The sequence below is a fragment of the Chrysemys picta genome, chromosome 1 (assembly GCF_011386835.1).
Source record: "Chrysemys picta bellii isolate R12L10 chromosome 1, ASM1138683v2, whole genome shotgun sequence".
In the NCBI taxonomy this organism is placed as follows: domain Eukaryota; kingdom Metazoa; phylum Chordata; order Testudines; family Emydidae; genus Chrysemys; species Chrysemys picta.
This window is the reverse complement of record NC_088791.1, coordinates 117,532,847-117,552,637: the sequence shown is the minus strand read 5'-3', so window position 1 is coordinate 117,552,637 and position 19,791 is coordinate 117,532,847. Positions and strand designations below refer to the sequence as shown.

The 19,791-nt window shown below is 39.9% G+C and overlaps 1 protein-coding gene across 3 annotated transcripts in view; it reads right to left on the bottom strand.

The window, feature by feature from the left end:
* Positions 1 to 19,528, bottom strand: part of AEBP2 (AE binding protein 2) — an 83,468-nt gene extending 63,940 nt beyond the window's left edge. Inside the window, exon 1 of one of the 3 annotated variants that reach the window (XR_010592764.1) lies at positions 18,780 to 19,454. Coding sequence is in view for 2 of the 3 variants with exons in the window: in XM_008174287.4 (XP_008172509.2) it covers positions 18,780 to 19,336 (557 nt within the window). In the remaining variant the exon portion in view is untranslated. Of the gene's footprint in view, positions 1 to 18,779 lie in introns of all 3 variants that reach the window. The other 2 variants (XM_008174287.4, XM_005308984.4) reach the window with 2 other exon arrangements.
* Between the last annotated feature and the right edge of the window lie 263 nt (positions 19,529 to 19,791).

Sequence of the window (19,791 nt, the reverse complement as noted above, 5' to 3'; positions counted from 1 at the left end):
ATCCTTTACTCTCACAGATCTTGGGAGACAGACCTGTCCTCGCTTACAGACAACCCCCCAACCTAAAGCAAATACTCACCAGCAACCACACATCACTGAACAAAACCACTAACCCAGGAACCTATCCTTGTAACAAACCCCGATGCCAACTCTGTCCACATATCTATTCAAGTGACATCATCATAGGACCTAATCACATCAGCCATACCATCAGGGGCTCATTCACCTGCACATCTACCAATGTGATATATGCCATCATGTGCCAGCAATGCCCCTCTGCCATGTACATTGGCCAAACCGGACAGTCTCTACGCAAAAGAATTAATGGACACAAATCTGACATCAGGAATCAAAATACTCAAAAACCAGTGGGAGAACACTTTAACCTGTCTGGTCATTCAGTGACAGACCTGCGGGTGGCTATATTACAACAGAAAAACTTCAAAAACAGACTCCAAAGAGAGACTGGTGAGCTAGAATTGATATGCAAACTAGACACAATCAACTCCGGTTTGAATAAGGACTGGGAATGGCTGAGCCATTACAAACATTGACTATCTTCCCTTGTAAGTACTCTCACACTTATTATCAAACTGTCTGTACTCGGCTAGCTTGATTATCACTTCAAAAGTTTTTTTTCTCTTAATTAATTGGCCTCTCAGAGTTGGTAAGACAACTCCCACCTGTTTATGCTCTCTGTATGTGTGTATATATATCTCCTCAATATATGTTCCATTCTATATGCATCCGAAGAAGTGGGCTGTAGTCCACGAAAGCTTATGCTCTAATAAATTTGTTAGTCTCTAAGGTGCCACAAGTACTCCTGTTCTTCTTTTTGCGGATACAGACTAACACGGCTGTTACTCTGAAACCTTTAAAACCACTGCCATCTTTGCCCTTTGTTTCTCTTCCTTCCTTCCTTCTTCTCCTGTATTTGCCCCTCTTTTTGTTTTTGGGCATCTCCTTTCATCCCTCTCCATTTCCTTCTTGGCACTATCTCCCAAAACCCAACCTCATAGACTTTATTCCCACCCATTTCATTCACTAAAATGATCACCAATTAAATAGTTAATGCTGACATTTGGAGAGACTTAATGAGGCAAAAAATGAACATTAGGCCTAGGTAGGGAAGTTCACACTTCAGAACCATTGTTTCAGGATGACAATGCTCAACTGGTCTACATTTGATTCAGAGTTGGAAAGTTATCTTCACAATCTTTATGAGGGCTAGGAAGTTATGTTTTAAAATTACAGCTTACCCTCTGTAGAGGGTGCTTTGTGGGCCATATAAATCCATCAAGAAGGTTGGATCTGGCCTATGGGGCTGAATTTAATATCGGTCAAAGGAAAAGTGAAAAAAACATTCATAAAATAAAGGTTGAAAAGATCATTCAATTTTAAACCACTAATTTCTGTTTTTAAAATGCAAACGTTTTTCTTCCGGACTGAAATTCCTCAAGCATCATCTGATCTATAGATTCTACTTTTCCTTTTAATTAGAAAATTAAAGAAAAACTGTAAAATGCTTTGTTTTGACATTTTAAACTGATTACATACATTCTTAAGACCTAACGGCTGTGCAAGTTTGAAAAATGCATGATAAAATAAAGAAATATGAATGAAAATATATTGAACATATATTTTATTTCATTAAAGAAAATGATGTAAGCACATAACACTCTTGACACACAGTTCAGTTCTCCAAAGAGGCTGATTTCATCACTATTGCAAGTAATCCCTTCTGGCCAATTTATTGAAAGCACTGTTATCTCAAAATTCATCTTTGTCAGTCTTTCATAACTGAAGACAGCATAAGGGCTTAGAACGAATATTAAAAAAAACAAACAAGAACAGCATAATTCTGTTCTACCTTTCTATAAACACATCATTACTTGCCACAGTCAACTTACATAAAGGCTACTTCAGAGCCAGACACTGAATAAAAAGGTACATACCAAACCCTGTAAAATTTACAACCATGTTTTCTAGATCTAACTGTTCTCCCCTCAGGAGCTTAACTGGTGCAATCTTCCCCCAGGCAAAATTCAAACCTAACAGATGGGCCTTATGAGAGCTCTTGAAGATCAACAAACTTTAGTTCAGTCTGATCAAAAGGAGAACATTTCAGAGTTACTGTCCCTCCACTAAGAACACCCAGCCTTCAAGATGCTCAAATCTAGGGCCTCGTCTACACTACAGAATTTTGTTAACAAAAGTTATGCCGCTTTAATTAAACCACTTGCATGTCCACACTATGCTCCTTGTGTTGGCAGAGCACATCCACACTAGCAGCTCTTGCACTGACACGGAGAGCAGTGCAATGTGGATAGCTATCCCACTGTGAAACTGGCTGCAGGGTGCTTTGGGAAGGGTTTGCAATGATGCAGGTTTCTCAATCCCATCGTCCCACGGGCATCCTACTAGATTGCCAGCTGCTTATTAACTGAAGTGTAGGGGGAGGAGAGGGAGATTGTGTGACAGGGAATGGGGTGTGCAGGGGGGGGGGAGGAGAGAGAGAGAGTGTCGGCATGCTGTCTCTAAGTTCAGACAGCAGCATGAGCAACCAACCCTGGGGGAGGGGGAGACACCCCCCCCCCCATCAGCCCCCAGCTCTGCAGAGCACAGCAGTTCCCCCCTCCTCCCCAATAGCAGCAGCCTGCTCTGCCAGCCTGCCAATTTCACATTAAGGATTCTGTAATTCCCTCTGAGTTCTCCCATACTGGGAGAGTCATCCTCAGCAACTCTGTGCACTCTCCACACTGAGGAATAATGAAAGCTTCCCGGAGCTTTGAAAGGGGAGGGTGAATGCCTGCAAGGCAGCCAAGTTCGAAACAGTGAGCAGGGTGGTCACAGCCAGCATTGTGGGATGCTGGGGGAGGCCAGTTATGTCAAAATAATGAATGGCAGCGTCTACACCAATGCTTTGTCACTCTAATTTTACGGCAAAAAGCTTTGCCTCTCATCAAGGTGGTTTTGTTTTGCTACCAAAAGTAACTTTGTAGTGTGTATACCTCCACTGGTTTGTCCACAATTTGATGTCAGTACAGATTTCAGGAAACATGATCGCTGTAGTCAACACTGCTAAATAAGCAGGCAGCCTCATTCTATACTAGATATAACTTCTGAGAGATCCTTAAGAATAGCTTCTGAAGGTGACAAATACGTGGATAACTGGTGAAAGCAAGTATCTAACCAGAGAATAGGAAGGCAGCACTACTGCTGATCACTGTCTAGAGCAGGGGTTCTCAAACTAGGGGTTGGGACCACTCAAGGGATCACGAGGTTATTACATGGGGGGGGGGGGGTCATGAGCGGTCAGCCTCCACCCCAAACCCCGCTTTGCCTCTAGCATTTATGATGGTTTTAAATATATAAAAAGTGTTTTTAATTTATAAAGGGGGGGGTCGCACTCAGAGGCTTGCTATGTAAAAGGGGTCACCAGTACAAAAGTTTGAGAACCACTGGCTAGAGATCAAGATCCTGCGAACAGAGGTGGAAGATACCCCTTCCATACTCTCTAGATACTTCCAAAGGCTTACACATCTTGTTTTATCTGGTTTGAGCTTTAACCACATCACTCCCATCTAATCTATCTCTGCCAGACAACAGAAAAGGGAGACTACTATCAAGATCAGACATAAGGAAGACTTAGAACTGCATGTCATCCATATTTCTTTACCTCCCCCAGTGGCCCCACATATCCATCAAGGCAGATAAGCAATTGTCCAAAACCACTACTGGGGGAATCTAACAAAATGTTGGGAATCATTAGGAAAGGCACAGATAAAAAGACAGAAAATATCATATTTCTCTATGTAAATCCATGGTATGCCCACATCTTGAATACTGTATGCTGATCTGGTCACCCCATCTCAAAAAAAGATATATTGGAATTGGAAAAGATAAAGGAAGGGGCAAGAAAATTAATGAGTATGGAACAGCTTCCACAGGAGGAGAGATTAGTAAGACTGGGACTTTTCAGCTTGGAAAAGAGATAAATAATGGAGGATATGATAGAGGTCTATAAAATCATGAGTGGTTTGGAGAAAGTAAATAAGGACCTGTTATTTACTCCTTTTCATAACACAAGAACTAGAGGTCACCAAATGAAATTAATAGGCATCAGGTTTAAAATAAACAAAAGGAAATATTTCTTCACATAAGAACTCTGTTAGAGGACGTTGGAACTCTGCTAGAGGACGTTGAGAAGGCTAAGACTATAACAGGGTTCAAAAAAGAACGAGATACATTCATGGAGGATAGGTCCATCAATGGCTATTAGCCAGGATGGGCAGGGATGCAAAACATACTCTGAAACATCCCTAGCCTCTGTTTGCAAGACCTGGGAATGGGCGGCACGGGATGGATCACTTGATGATTACCTGATCTGTTTATTCCCTATGAAGCACCTGGCATTGGCCACTATCAGAAGACAGGATACTGGGCTAGATGGACCTTTGGTCTGACGCAGTATGGCCGTTCTTATTCCCTCCCCCCACCCCCCCAAAAGGAAAGAACTGAAGAGAAATTCCAATCACTCAGCTCAGGTTGGGAGTTAAAACAAACATAACCCAGTGAATCCTGTGAGAAGGTAATTATCTGGCCACTTCACTAATTTACATCAAAGTGAAAAGTAAAGCACTTGAAAAGTTAGTTTACAGGTTTTCCTATGCATTACACTCCTTTTCAAGAGGAAAACAGATACAATCCTAGAGAGTACAGCCTGAGGCAATGGATTACCTCCACATAAAATACCCACTAAGACCCCAATTCAACTAAAGGATTTATGGATTGAGTCCTACTAACTTCAGAAGGACTAGAGACGGGAAGGAAACAGTTTTTCCATCCTAAGAAAATCTGAGATAGTAAAAAAAATTCCCATCCTGAATCATGGCAAAAAGTCAAAATCTCAGAAATTTGAATTCTGAAAAAAAAATTCAATTTGAGTCAAAGTTTTCTGTTTTATTTAGACTACTCTTTTTTTTAACTACAAATTAAACGAAATTTTGAAACAAAGTTGTTTTGAACTAGAAAAAAAGTTTTTCCATTATAAAAACGTCAAAATGAATCTAAACGAGTCAAGTAAAAAACCTGTCAAAACTGATCCGTACCTGCAAGTTTTTGTTCTGACACATCAGCATTTTCCAACAAAAAACACTGCTGAAAAATTCCTAATCACCTCTAACTGGGACTCCACACAAGTGTAACAGTTTGTCAGGATAGATACTTACAAAGTCTGAAAATGACACAATCAGATGAACTCTGTGAGCACTTGCTTTTGCAGTAAGCTTTTTCCATCTGAAGGATGTGTCTTGAGCAGCATGCCAGGTTACGATCCTTTCTGCTTTGATGCAGCATTCATCACTTGTAAACTAGGGCTCAGATACCAGAAACGCTATAAGGGTATGTCTATACAGCAAAGAAAAACCCAGAGCTGGCCCATGCCAGCGCCCAGGCTCCAGCCTGAGCCCAGATGTCTACACAGCAATGAAACAGCCCCAGAAACCGAGCCCAAGTCGGCTGGCACAGGTCAGCTGTGGGTGTCTAGTTGCTATGTAGTAATAATGAGAATCTGACTCACTGCTTGCTCTCTCACTTAGGAACAGAAATTACAAACCAAACTTGTTCTGAACTGAAACATACAGTCACGCTCCTGGGAGTGACACACTGTTCCTTCCATTGCCTGACTCTTATAAGTTTCAAAGATGGAGGAATTAGACCACAGGATTGCTGCTCAGTTAAAAACTTGTAACAGACAAAGACAGAATTTAAGTATATAGTTGAATATGTTACTATAAACATATTGCATGGTTACCTTGATCATCTGTGAATATGAAGCTGGTTTTAATACTGACTTCTTACAATGTTAGTATTTGATAGTTTTAAGACCAACATTCTGGGTACTGAAATAGGATAAAATGCACAGTTAATGACTGCAATTATCACTTGCCCAAGTACAGATTTAATGGAATCTAAACCAATGCTCTTCAAGTACTAGTTATATCAATGTAAAGACCGGGTAATATAGATCTGTGGAAAGATTAAGTACACATTCTGAAAAATATGAGGTATTATTAAATGAGATTCCCCAGGAGATAGACACATGGCCAGCAACAGAAGCTGAAAAGATAAAATTTACTTACCTACACATGTGTTTTCTTCTCTGAAGTGGTCAAATGGTGCTCTGTGATCCTTTAACTCCATACTGGTGATGCATCTCTACTCTACAAGTTATCCCAATTATCAAAAATATTCCTGTTTCAGGAACAAAAGAATTTCCCTTGCTTAATTTTGGATTTTTAACTTGTTCTTTCTTGTTCCAACCTGCAAGTGCCAATATGCCACAGTGGTCCTACTTGTCATGTGAATGGCAAGTAACCCAAAGTGAATCTTAAGAGTAGAGAGAAAACAAACTTCTTTCTATTCTAAGAAGTTGTTCTGATGAGCTTCCTAGGACAGCCATTTGCCCTGAATTACATGGGACCTATCTGAGTTCCTTCAGTGGCGCAGAAGATAATCTGGTACCTGACTGAGGAAATTCCACTGATAATCAGGAAAATGTACAGAGTAGAGAGTATCACCACCATAGAATAATGGACCACAGAACACCCAATGCGCATCAGGGAGAAAAAGGAACAGGCCAGAATGTCAGGATTCAAGCAGTAACACAGAAATCATGGGGAGCAGAGGCAGAAACTCCTATCTAGCAGCAGCAAGAGCAGAAATATCCACAAAATGCAACTGCTGACTTATACAGAAGAAGGGTCTTCCAGAAAGGAAAGAAAAAATTACAAAAATGGAGAGGGAGGTACGGAGAGAAACCTGGGATGATAAATCAGTATGTGAAAGTGATGGAAGGGATAAAAGAATGAGTAAATAGCCTATAATTTAGGTTATAGGAGTTAAGAATGGGTAAATAATTAAATTAAGAATCAATACAAACTGACTTTCACTACAACCTTTTCCCACTCCTGTGTGCGTTGCCTACTTACATTTAAAGCTCTTTAGACAGGACAGAACCCTTATGTGTCTAAAGAGCCCAGGACACTTTTAGGTGCTCAACAACCACCACCCTACTAAGTATTGCTATTTAAGTGAAAAGTCCTAAATGAAGACAAAACTTTATGATAAACAATACTGGGTGTGACTTTCAAATCATCTAAGTGATTTAGGTGCACAAGTCTAATTGAAAGTGTTTGTGGTCCTAGATCACACAGGCATTTTTGAAAATCACACTTAAACCATACCCAGATTAAGCCATGATAACTAAAACCATGTGAAATAAACAAGAAAGGCTTTACAATTACAAACTATCAAAAATAAACATAAGAACCAACTATTTGTATTTTTATAATGTAAATTGAATGCTGAGAAATCAAGAGTGGAAAATGAACAGACACAAATCAATGAGAGATCATTTTAAAAGTGAGTTGCCATGCCAGCACTAAATCTGGTTTTAAAAAGTACTTTTTAGAAGTAGATAATTGTGAAGCCGTATCTAGATGGGTTATGCCACACATTTTTAATCCCTAGAAAAGGAGGGAAACATCATATTACTAAAGTTTGTTGACATTACATTGGGAGGATTTACAAAAATCAGTGAGGACAAGAGAAATAATACAAAGGGACCTAGAGAGATAAGAAACATGGACAGAAAACAAAATAAGATATATTCTGAATCACCACCTCTCTGTGCCTTAATGCTTTGTCTACCCTGACTGTGTACATCGCAAGATCTTCAAAGCAAGAACTCTTATTATGAGTTTGTAGAGCAGATAACACAGTGGGACCCTGATCTTGATTGGGGTCCCTGGGTGTTACTGTAATGCAAATAATAAATTAACAGGAAAGAGAAACCAGGAAAGCAGTTATAGTGAAACAGATACAGCAGCAAGAATGAAGAGCAAGTTAAACAAGCATGCAATGTGACAACCCAAAAAAGAGGATAATGGAGTCAGAGTGGCTGGATTTAAATAACCAATTTTAATCATGATTTAAATTAGCAAGTAGGAAACCTTGACTTAGATCATCTATTTTAATCATGTTTTGCATTAAACTTTTTAGTTACTTTCCTTAAAAAAAGGTTGAGCCTCTTTTATTATTAAAACACACTGAAAACTAAATACAGCCTTCACACTAAATTTGGTGCTTTTTTCTTAATTAGACTATGCCTCAACACATTTAAGCAATTATATAGCTTAACTTACATTTATTCAGATTCTTACTTATTTTATGTTAGAAAATAGTGAATGATGCATTTCTTATTTACTAGATGATACTTATATTTTTACTTGTGATTTAAGTCAAGCTCATTTGCATGGAAATTAAATTAAAAAGGACAAACAGCATTTAAATTTTTTTATTGAATAAAACTACTTAAATGTGTTAGATGCATAAGAAAAAAGTTTATCAAAGCATGTTTTGCATTTAAAACTTACTGATTTATTAAACAAAGGAAGTATTATCTGTAGTTATGAAGAGAACTAATTTTTTCTAGACACGGCCTACAAGATTTTAGAACCAGTAGATCTGATTCTCTCATACCTAGATTTTATTCATAAATTGGAAGAGGAAAACAAGACTTGTTTCTTATACACTAGTCATTGAACTTAACTAGTTGAATACGAATATGAAAAAAAAACACTCTCTCTGCACCTGCAGAAGAAATTACTTCTGTCAAAACTGATTTAGCACTTCGGCAAACTCTGGTTCCAGGTGCTCAGCCAGTGACTTCTACCAGTTCAGTGGGAGGATATTCTTTCAACTTAGCAGAAAACATGCACTACTTAATATTTTTTGTAATTGGTTTAAATTATTTCAGTAGATTATAATAAGTGTAGGCCTTAACAAAGACTCTGGGTTTCAAATTTAAAATTAAATCGTTTTTTCCCTAAATAAACCTGTATTCACTCTAAATAAAACATCCAATTTAAATTTAAAAAATCTTTTTTATATATATATTTTTTTCAAATCATCAATTTTTCCAACTCTGGCCACAGTTTTGGCCAACATATGCAAAATTATCACATGGATCAAGAAAAGCGTCTGTAGATGGCTCTGGCGCAAATTTTAGGTTTACTTCCAGGGACCACATTACCTTCAACTTGTCTATTTTCCTGGGAGTTCAGGGAACAGAAACAAATGGTCAGCGGGTTTTGGAGGAGATTGAATTTATGAGGAAAGATTAAAGAGCTAAATGTGTATAGCTTTATTAAGACAATTAACATGTTGTTGGAAAAACAAATTATTCTACATTTGAACAATACTTCTAGAACACCAATAATAAATATTTAAGAAATCATGAGTTGTATTTCTGTGGTTTCACAATCCCATTTTTTTGTATTCTTTGAAAATATGTTTCCCTGTTGCTGTATGTAAGACCCACAAAACTGAGGAAACACACTAAACAAGAAAAGCCATTAAACTGACTATACACAAAGTGCTGTCAAATGCACAAAGAAAACCAATATTCTTTCTAATCTTTCAGCTATAGTCATCTTAAGTGTCATTTAAAAGTAGGCCAAAAACAACACAAAGACAGGAGTTGATGGTACAGTAGAAACTCAAAGTTACGAACACCAGAATTATGAACTGACCAGTCAACCACACACCTCCTGTGGAAACGGAAGTACACAATCAGGCAGCGAGAGAGAAAGAGAGCAGGAAAAAAAGCAAAATACAGTACCATACTGCGTTAAATGTAAACTACTAAAAAAATAAAGCTGTACTAACTCAATGTTCAGTTTGGGACCTGAAAAAGGAGGAAAGCTTGTTTTTCTTTTCCAGATTATGAACAAACAGGAAAATGAAGGTGAAGACAACTGAGTTACCTGCAGAAGCCAGTATTTTAAGTTTCTCATGTTGACCTGGCTGACATATTAAAAAAAAATTAAATTGACTATTTCATTTAACTATTTTAGTTAAACAAACAAAAACAAATCTGATTTTAAAACACTTGAATGTTTAACTAAATTCAAAAATTCATATGCTTGTTTTGTTAAAGTATTCTCGGTTTGCTGTTGAAGAAAAAAATCCAGAATACATGACGTTGTTTTAGTTAAAAAAAACAATTTAAATGTCTGTCTGGTGATGTTCTCCCCCTAATACAGCATGGCAAGAAAATCCTCCAAATATTAATGATTAACCTGTTGAACTGGAGATAGTTCACCTCCCAACCACTTCATAAATATCTGCTTCAATTACCTTTGGTAAATGAAATAACCAAACAATCATTCATTTTCTGATATAGCTGTAAAACTAATCTGAAAAGTTTTCAAAATAAATCAATTTTAAAATGTATAGTGTGTACCTTTTACAAATGAAACCTACATCTATCTCTGAGTTGTGAAGAATACGTATTAAGGTTATAACAGCCAACAAGAATGCACTTTTATGTAGAAATCCATGATTAAATAGAGTCTTCCTGACTAGTGATTGAAGTCATGATATAAATCAATTTGATTTAAATCAAATCCACCCTGCAATTCTTCATACAAATCTTTCAGGCCATAACTTGACATACAAAGTAACAAAGAAATTTGCTAATACTTTACAAAAGGAATTTCAACCGAAAAATATTTAACTTTTCTGCTCTCATAGTGCACAAAGATAAGCAAAGTTTTAAGTTTTTCAGGCCTTAAGCTACTAGATTTTTTTGAATTTACAGTTCTTGAATACCTATCACTCAGTTAAATAATGATTATTGCTCAGTACCTATTTTTATACATGATAGTGCATCTAAATTTCAATTTTAGTTTTCTGAAAAATTCTTACTCTGGGTTTCTGACAAGTGATTATCTGATCAATTTCTAGAACTGAAAGACTGACTAGATCACTATCGTTAAATTAATCTGAAAGTTAGAAAATCTTCAAATTTTTATTACAAGTTTCCACTGCAGCCCAATTACCATATCACACTTTTTTGTGTACAACTGCTCGTCAATTTTGACATTTTCTTTCCTTGTTCCCTTTTAAAAGAGCCAAAAATTGTATAAAACAATAGGTACACCTTAAAGAAAATCAAGAAAATTAATTCATGAATTAAATATATTCTGTGGGCTATGCGAAGCATAGAATAACCAGTGTCTAGTGCACTTTGATCCCACCTCTTCTTTTCTCTTGGAATGCTCCCTCCTTTCAACACACACAGGGCTCTGGCCTCTGTGTCAGGGTGGCCAGTGCAAATACAGTCTAGCAACTCTACAATGGAGAGAAAATCCACTTAATTTGTTATAGGGACCATTGAACACCAGCTAAGGATCTGCCCCACTGTGTTTAAGCCCCCTTTACACCACAGGAGCAGACTAAAAAGAGCAACAGATAACCAAGCCCTCTGTCTTTTGCATCCTGTAAAATGCCGAGCAGTGTTGGGACTAACATTAATCACAGATCCATTACCTCATGTCCTTATTTGGCTAAATATATCCAAATTATAAAGGAAATTCATGGTAGCTGCCAGTAATTCGGACTTTTAAAAATGGCTAATACCCAAACAAACTTCCTAAACTGTCTTGGCCCCCATTATATCAATCGCAGTATTTAGACTGCCAAGTGTTGGACAACATTCAATAGGTTAACAACACGTCTGGCAGTCAAACTCGGTCAGCATGGATTCCATTTCATTACTAATACACAGGGTATTTTTACATATGCCTTTCAGAACTTACAGTTGGAGAAGTTGCCCGCTGAAACGAAGCAAATGATAAAGTTTAGAAAAAGATTTAGCGTACGGCTACATTTGCCATGGGATAAACAACCCATGGCACAGCTGCAGATAGCCTATGTCAGCTGAATCTGGCTCACAGGGCTCAGGCTCATGGGGCTAAAAATCACTGTGTAGATGTCCAGGCTCGGGTTGGACCCCATCCTCCGGGACCTTCCACCCTCACAGGGTCCCAGAGTTTAGGCTCCAGCCCAAGCCCGAAGGTCTACACATTGACTTTTTGGCCCTGGAGTCTGAGCCCCGCAAGCCCACACACCCAGCCAGTCACAGGTGTTTTATCCCTGTGTAAACATACCGGTAGGCTCTTAAATGCTAGCACAAAGAGAGTCCTACATAGAAAATTAAAATTTGAAATCACAAGTCTCAGGATACATCTTTTTGCATCCTATTGGCATGAAAGAAAAGCTAAGCAAGAACTGGCCGTGGAAGTCTTGAGTAGGAAGTGGCAGGATGCTTTATACCAATTTCATGAAATGGGACGTATTTTCCAGTTTTGTAAAGTCATAACTTGCTGCTGAGACTTTAGAACACTACAACTCTGTGCACTGTAAACTAATATGTGAAATACAGAATGTTTTTATAACATTCTTTCAAAACAATTTCTTTGAACATGCTGCTTACACTCTAGGTAAGCATGACAAAACACTTGACATCAACGACTAAGACCACTGAAAGTTCAAAAGGAAGCAGTTTGAAGTATCTGAAAACTCAAAAATATCATTTAAAAATCCTTAACCCCCCAGAGTAGCTAACAAATTTACAGATGCTCCCCGGGTTACACAAACCCGACTTACGCAAATCCACACTTACGCAACTTTTTCCATAAGCTTTTTTTTTTTTGGACACGCACCTAATTGTCAGGTATATGCTCCCGATTTACGCAAGTCGGGGAGCATCTGTAGTTTGTAGGTGTGTGATTAAAATCTGGAAATGAAGGCCAGTATTTTTATCATGATTCCCAAATATATTTTTACATAAGTTGTATAATTCACACAATTAATTATATCACTCATTTGTTTCATTGGGTGGCAAGAGTACTAAGCTTGGATTCTAGATAAGTTTTAGATATCACTGCAATAATCCTATATTAACATTCAGTACAGGTGATCAAGTTCTTTCAACTAATCCCACAAAACGCCTTTATGTTATCCATGCTTAATTAAAACTAGCAGCAGGTTTTATAGCAAGAGATGTTACTAGCCTTCTTATAAAACATCTGGGCAGTTTGGTCTTCCAATAAACCTTTTTTTCCAGTGCCATAAAGACTTGAACATAACGTTACGGGAACAAGAACTTAGAATTTATTTTTCCCGTTCCACGTATTACTTCTGAATCTGAAAGCAATTGCAAAAAGGTGTCAGGAACACCTTTTAAAGAACCAATGGTAAAGTTATTTTCAGCAGAATCCCTGAACGATAAATAACGGCCTGTATAGCCAATTGTCAACCGAGGTTTGTCAGTATTACATAAGAACTAGAACAAATTATATTAAATTCAATCTCCTTAAGCACCCTATTGTAGGTGCAAAATGGATGATCTTCACTTCCTGGATAGGACGTGCAGCCTTCACGAATGAGAATGCATACATAAAAGAGGCCTGAAGCATTTTGCAATCTGGTCACATGAACACATCACAGAAATGAAGCATCTGCACTAGTACCGCTTGCCTTTTTATTGTATTTTAGATTGCTGTTCTGCTTTTATAAATGTCACTCTTATAATTCATAATACAGTCACAAATGTCACTCCAAAGTGGTCAATTTAGAAGACGACTAAGTTTTACAACTCACCGTTTAAAAAAAGTAGGTCAAATATGGGCAACCTTGACACTAAGCCTTTAGGAGGTCTAATAAGTTAACCCTCCCCCCCCCAAAAAAGGCAGTACACACAACTAAAGATTAAGGAGACCCCCATTTCAAATCACAGAAAAAAAGGAGCAAAGAGTCCTGTGGCACCAAAAAAAAGAAATCAGGATTTTCATTCCTAGTGCTGCCATATTCTCATTTTGAGAGTAAAAATTTAGAAAGGAACAATTTAATCTAAGTAAACCCTTGAAAAATAATTTCTGAAATGCATTTGTCTAAAAATGTCCTTCACAATATTCTGAGGGTATGTCTTTGCCTCAGAGTTAACCTGAGTAATCAGCACTCCAGTGTAAGCACCTGGGTATGAGTAGCCACACTCCACAGTCATTTCCAAGTTACTGGGTACACACTGAGTGCCGCTTGTACTTCTGCAGGCATATCCCATGGTTCTTTGTACTGCAGTAAGGTAAGCCACTCTGAATCTTTTGAAGTGAGTTGTGGGAGAACTTGTCTGTCCTCCTGTGTACACAGGGAAATTGTGGGAGGCATTGGAGGACAATCAGCTCCCGAATGGTTTGGCCTGCATCTTCACTGAAATGGGATATCAGTCCAACTGAAAGCAGCATCCAGGCTTTAGCCTGTGGCCTCAGACAAGCCAACTAGCCCAAGCTGATAGAACAAACTAAAGATCAGAAGTTTGTGCGTGGGGATGGGGAGGTTAGGGACAACACCTGAGTAAAAGCCCAACTTAATTCTGCAGTGAAGAGATACCCAGGATGATTCATTTACTAGCTGTCTATATCTATTTCATCCTTTGAGGAGAATCAACTTAAGATGTTTTTTCAAGATTGATATCAGCAAGTTAGTGCTGTACAACTTCTCAAACATTAGTGGCACTGAAAGTCAACCACTAGAAATACTTTAAAGCTGAAAAAAGTTCTCATACATGGCAATTTATTAAATTGGATAAACAGGTCTAAGAAACCAAGTGGTGCATATGAGTTACTTTCAGGATGTTATTTCAAACTTGGGAGTAAATGGGTAAAATCCTCTGAGTCAAATTCAGCCTCAATGTCATGTGTCTATTTTCTACACAGTACTTCTAACATTTAAAATTTCCTGGCTTCTGCTGTAGGAAATAATTTTTTTTGACCCTCAGAGTTTTATCAAGATCCACTCAAAATCGGTAACAATAGATTAATAATTTTTATTTGTGGTGACCTGCAGGGTTGCTGCTCAAATTTATGGTAAGCATGAGTCAGGATAGGCTAGAGTGTGTGTTTTGTGCTGGGAGATTTTGTGTTGATTTGTGCAAGTGGCAAATGAGGGGTGCTTGTTGTGGTACGGGGCTGCATTTGGGCTTACTGTGAGTTACTGTACCAGGAGAAAAGAACAGGAGTACTTGTGGCACCTTAGAGACTAACAAATTTATTAGAGCATAAGCTTTCGTGGACTACAGCCCACTTCTTCGGATGCATATAGAGTGGAATAAATATTGAAGATATATATATATATATATATATATATATATATATATATATATATATATATATATATATATATATATATACACACACACACATACAGAGAGCATAAACAGGTGGGAGTTGTCTTACCAACTCAGAGTTGTGCTGAGTTGTGCAGGTGAGGAACTATATGTATTTGGAGTATTTTGTGTTACATGGATGTGGCAGTTGGGCCAAGTAATCCACCATGCAGTTGCCCTCATACAGCCAATGAAATTGTTGCATGCAAATTAGCTGCAGAATGAGGGTGGTGATTGGCTGAGTTACCACAGCTATCACAACAGTCTTGGGCTCAGGTCGCTGTCGCACAGGTGTAATTCATAAAGTCAAAATGGCTGAAAACTTAGAAACTAGATGGTAACATACAGTAAATCTCAGTGGTAACTGAATGTGGTAATATTCTGAAAAAAAAGGGTCCCAAACCATGCATGTAGGTGTTTCCATTGCTTCACACTGCCTCAGATATTCCAGGCTTCAGCATGACATACAGACAGGTGACAATCCTGGAATCATATTCTATAAATAAACCATGTACCTACTGCTTCTTAGAAGGAGAAAAATTTCAATTAAATATGAAAATCTTACATAACCTCTAATATATGGACAGTCTTATTTTAGAATACTTTCATACTAGCACATGCAATTATTCTCTGTCAAAAGGTAAGCAAATTAACTATTTTGGTGTTTTTCTATTATTGTAGACAACAGTAATAAAATCCAGACGCATTAAACTAATCAGTATGCTAACACTCACCTGAAATTCTGTCCCTCTCACAACTCCCTCCCACCTGTTCAAACCAACAGAGAAAAAGTTTGGGAAAACAAGCCTTGAATGGTAATCTTAATGCTACCAGACCTAGGCTGTGGCAGATCTTCGCAAAGGATTCCTCACCAACAATGCCCTTCCACTTACCCCTTCCTCCTTTAAACAAGGGGGCTATTAATTCAAGCCTCTCAGAGTATCAGGTGAAAACCAGAAGCTTAGCCTTCACTCAGAAATCAACAGATAGTCAGTGAAGATCACAGAGCATGGGTGTAACGTTCTCTACGTAATTCACCAGTCAATGAGCAGGATGCTATCGTTACACCTTAAAATCATTTGGAAAATGCATCCCCATGTAGACATCATTAATACTACAATCTAGATGCAAACACTGTAACAAGGCATTGATCCAACAAAACAAAAAAAAAAAAAAAAAAGTTTTCAAACTTGCTTGCCAAGCATGAACATATCAAAGGAAGGGTAGAGGAAAATTATGAATTCTATTATACAGTAAATAAATTACAAAAAGAGAAACTCCACCATTTCTTTCCACTGCTCCCCTAACTCAGCTACTTATCTGGGTTGAGTCTCACTCTCACCGTGCTAGCTAGCTCTCATCTGTGTTCCAGTATCTATAAAGCCCTGAGATAGTCACTCAAACACATGAAGTGGTTTATATTAGATTAAAATATGAAGAAAAAAAAATCAGTATTGCCAATCCTCTCAATTTTAATGCAATGTATAGCAATATTTGGTGTTCTTTTTAAAGCTCCAACTCCCAGATTTCATGTCATTTCATGAGAATCCCAACTTTCATTTAAAAGAAATGTCTAGCACTCAACAGTGGAGAAAGGTATGAAAACATGATCCCAGTGCACGCTAAAGGCACATGATACAGATGGCAAATACAAAGCACCCAAAATGTATAGTTTTTTAAATCATCATGATTTTCAAGCCAATTCTATGATTTGGAGTGAGGGGGAAGGGGGGCTGATTCAGGGTTTTTGAACACTTGGGGTTGTCAATACTCAAATATACTGACATCAATCTCATCTGCTACAGTTCTGCAATATTTGAATGGACTATTTTAAACTTTTTGTCCAACTAGACTTTAACAAAAAAAAAATTTTCCCACACTATCATGTACTGTTAGGGGTGATAAAAACACCGCCCATTGTATTGCAAAAATACCATTTGGAAATGTAAATAAGTAATTTTTCAAAAGCTACTAAGAATCTGACTGTTTTGGCATTTGTTTCTCTACATGAACAAATACATTAACTAGATTTCTCCATTTAATGGAAGTAAAACTAGAAACACATTTATGTAAAAATCATAATGGGCCATGATCTATTAGATTTGTCAAGGACACAAAGCACCATTTATGATCAAAGTTACAGAATTTCTTAAGCCATTTTAAAACTCAATAACTAGATCTAGAATAGAGTTGGACTAGTAAAGTGACAAGTAAATAATTTAACATCATTTCTTATTCTATTTATTTGTCCTATCATTTAGTTTGATTGTTAATTAAATATTAGCACACAAAAACAAGAGTCACTCAGTACATCACATGTTTTTGAACAGCTTAAATCACAACAAAAACAATATTTTATAAGTATATTCAGTACTGCTCACCAAGTTCATTGCTCATTTGCAAGAAGGAAATAACTAAAAACAGTGTAAAAGATAAATATATAATATATAGGAATCATATGTTTATCTTTTATTGGATTCAATTACATAAATATTCTATTAAATTTTAATCCTTAAACATCCTAAAGATGACAACTACACCAACAGAAGTTGGCCCAATAAACAATATTACCTCAGGTTTCAGAGTAGCAGCCCTACCTTGTCTGTCAATCACATTGATTATTAATCTGTGTTTGTTTTAAACAAAGAAAAGTATTTTATGGTCAGAGAAAAGGTTGGTACATGACAAGGCCTATCCACATACCAGATAGCAACCTATGCTGATCAAGTAAACTAAAATTCCCCCTCAATAGTTACAGACAGGTTGCTTCTCTCTGTAATACACAAACACCTGCACTGGTATAGGCAGAATACACCAACCAACACCTTTAACACTTCATCTTTGAACTTTAGATCATACTGATTGCATTTTAACACAAAATACAACTACAAAGGCACTTGACACTGTTTTATGAAAGAGGCATTGGCATCCCAGGAAAACAGTCGTTAAACTTTACTATTTAAATACGGACCTTCTGCACATCAAACAAGAAGGAACCAAATTGAGTGGCTATCAAAACAGCCAGTTAATGATTTCTATACTTCAAGAACTCCATTCCCACCTGACGAGAGATTTTTTTAGGGAAAAAAAAACAAACCTCCAGGAAGAAAATGAAAACCTAAGGACAAAGTATATTACTGAAAGTACCGAAGTCGGCGATTTTTCTGCTATCATTAAGCCTGGTAAGAGCAGAATCATTCAGGAGAGAGCACTAACCATGCAAAAGCTCAATATGCAAATAAAAATATTGAGGCCTCTCTTCCTTCTGCTGGGTAAGTACAAGAGGAAAACACAACGCACCTGGTGGCTCCTAGCCCTTGTTCTCGGTTCTAGGAATGACAATCCCCACCCATCCCTTCTTCCTGCCCTAGCTGCCCTCTGCCCCTGGCTGGGAGATGGCCGGGGGCAGGAGGAGTGTGGGTGGCGGTGGTTTGGGCTGCTCCGTGTGCGGGCTGTGTGTGCCTCTGGGCTGGGGGGAGAGGTGATTTCCCAGGGGCCGCTGTGTGCAAAGAGGCCCAGGAGATGGCGTCTCAGGGCCCCCATCTCGTGAGGGACTTCAAGGCTGAACCTGCCCCAGCCTCCCTGGCGGCCTCCCCCGGCTGAGGGAAGAGCTGCAGGGCCGACGTCCCCCCCAATCCCCGACCGGGGGAGCGACCGCAGGGCTGCGGCCGGCCCCAGCCTGCCGAGACGCGGGGGCTGCACTGACCTGTCCTCCGAGTCCATCCGGCTCAGGGGCTCCCCGTCCGAGGACATCTCCAGGCTGCCCCGCCGGCCCCCCGACGTGGCGCTACAGCTGCTGCTGCCACTGCTGCCGCCCCCTCCGCCGGTGCCGTAGCCTTCGTCTCCGCCGCTGGACACGCTGCTGCTGCTGCTGCTGCTACTGCCGCCGCCGCGGCCCAGCCCGTCCTCCTGGCTGCCCCGGGGGCCCTTGGACTCCTCCTTAGCGTCGGCCTCGCTGCTGCCGCCGGGGCTGAGCGAGCGGGTCTCGTCGCTGCAGCAGCCGCTGCTGGTGCTGCTGCTCCCCACCAGGCTGCTCTCCTCGCCGCCCTCCTCTTCCTCCTCCTCGTCCTCCCCGTCCCCGGCCTGGCTGGCGCTCTCCGGGCTCGGCTCCGACATGCTCTCGGCCTCGCCGCTCAGCAGCAGCAGCGCCTCGGACTCCGCCGCCGCCGCCACCCCGGCCTCTTCCTCCTCCTCGGCCGCCGCCGCCGCCTCGCCGGGAAACAGCCCCTCCGGCTCCGCCATGTCGCTGAGAGCGGCCGCCATGGTGCCGCCGAGCTGCTGCCTCCTGTGTCGCTCGCTCGCTCCCGCCGCCGCCGCCGCCTCTCGCCCGCACAATCGCGCAGCAGAGCGAGCTAGCCGCAGAGGGGAGGGGCTGCTGCACGCGCTACGGAACCCGCCTGGGGACAAAACACCGAGCTGGGAGGGTGGCGCCGGGAGGGGAGAGGAATCGAGGACGCGAGGCTGCTTGGAAGCGGGCAGAACCAAGTGCACGGGGCGGGGCGGGGAAGAGAGAGAATGGGCAGAACCAAATGCGGCGGGGCTCTGAGGCGGGGAGGGAAGGCACTGGGAGGCAGCAGCAGCTGGCAGCTGTGAGGGGGACGCGAGGCTGGGCGGCCCTAAGTGGTTGGGGCAGGAGTCAGAGCTCCAGGCTTCACGCTGGTGACTCTCCCGTCAGGCCCCTCCAGAGAAAACAGGGACCCTCGTTGCCTTTGCCCCTG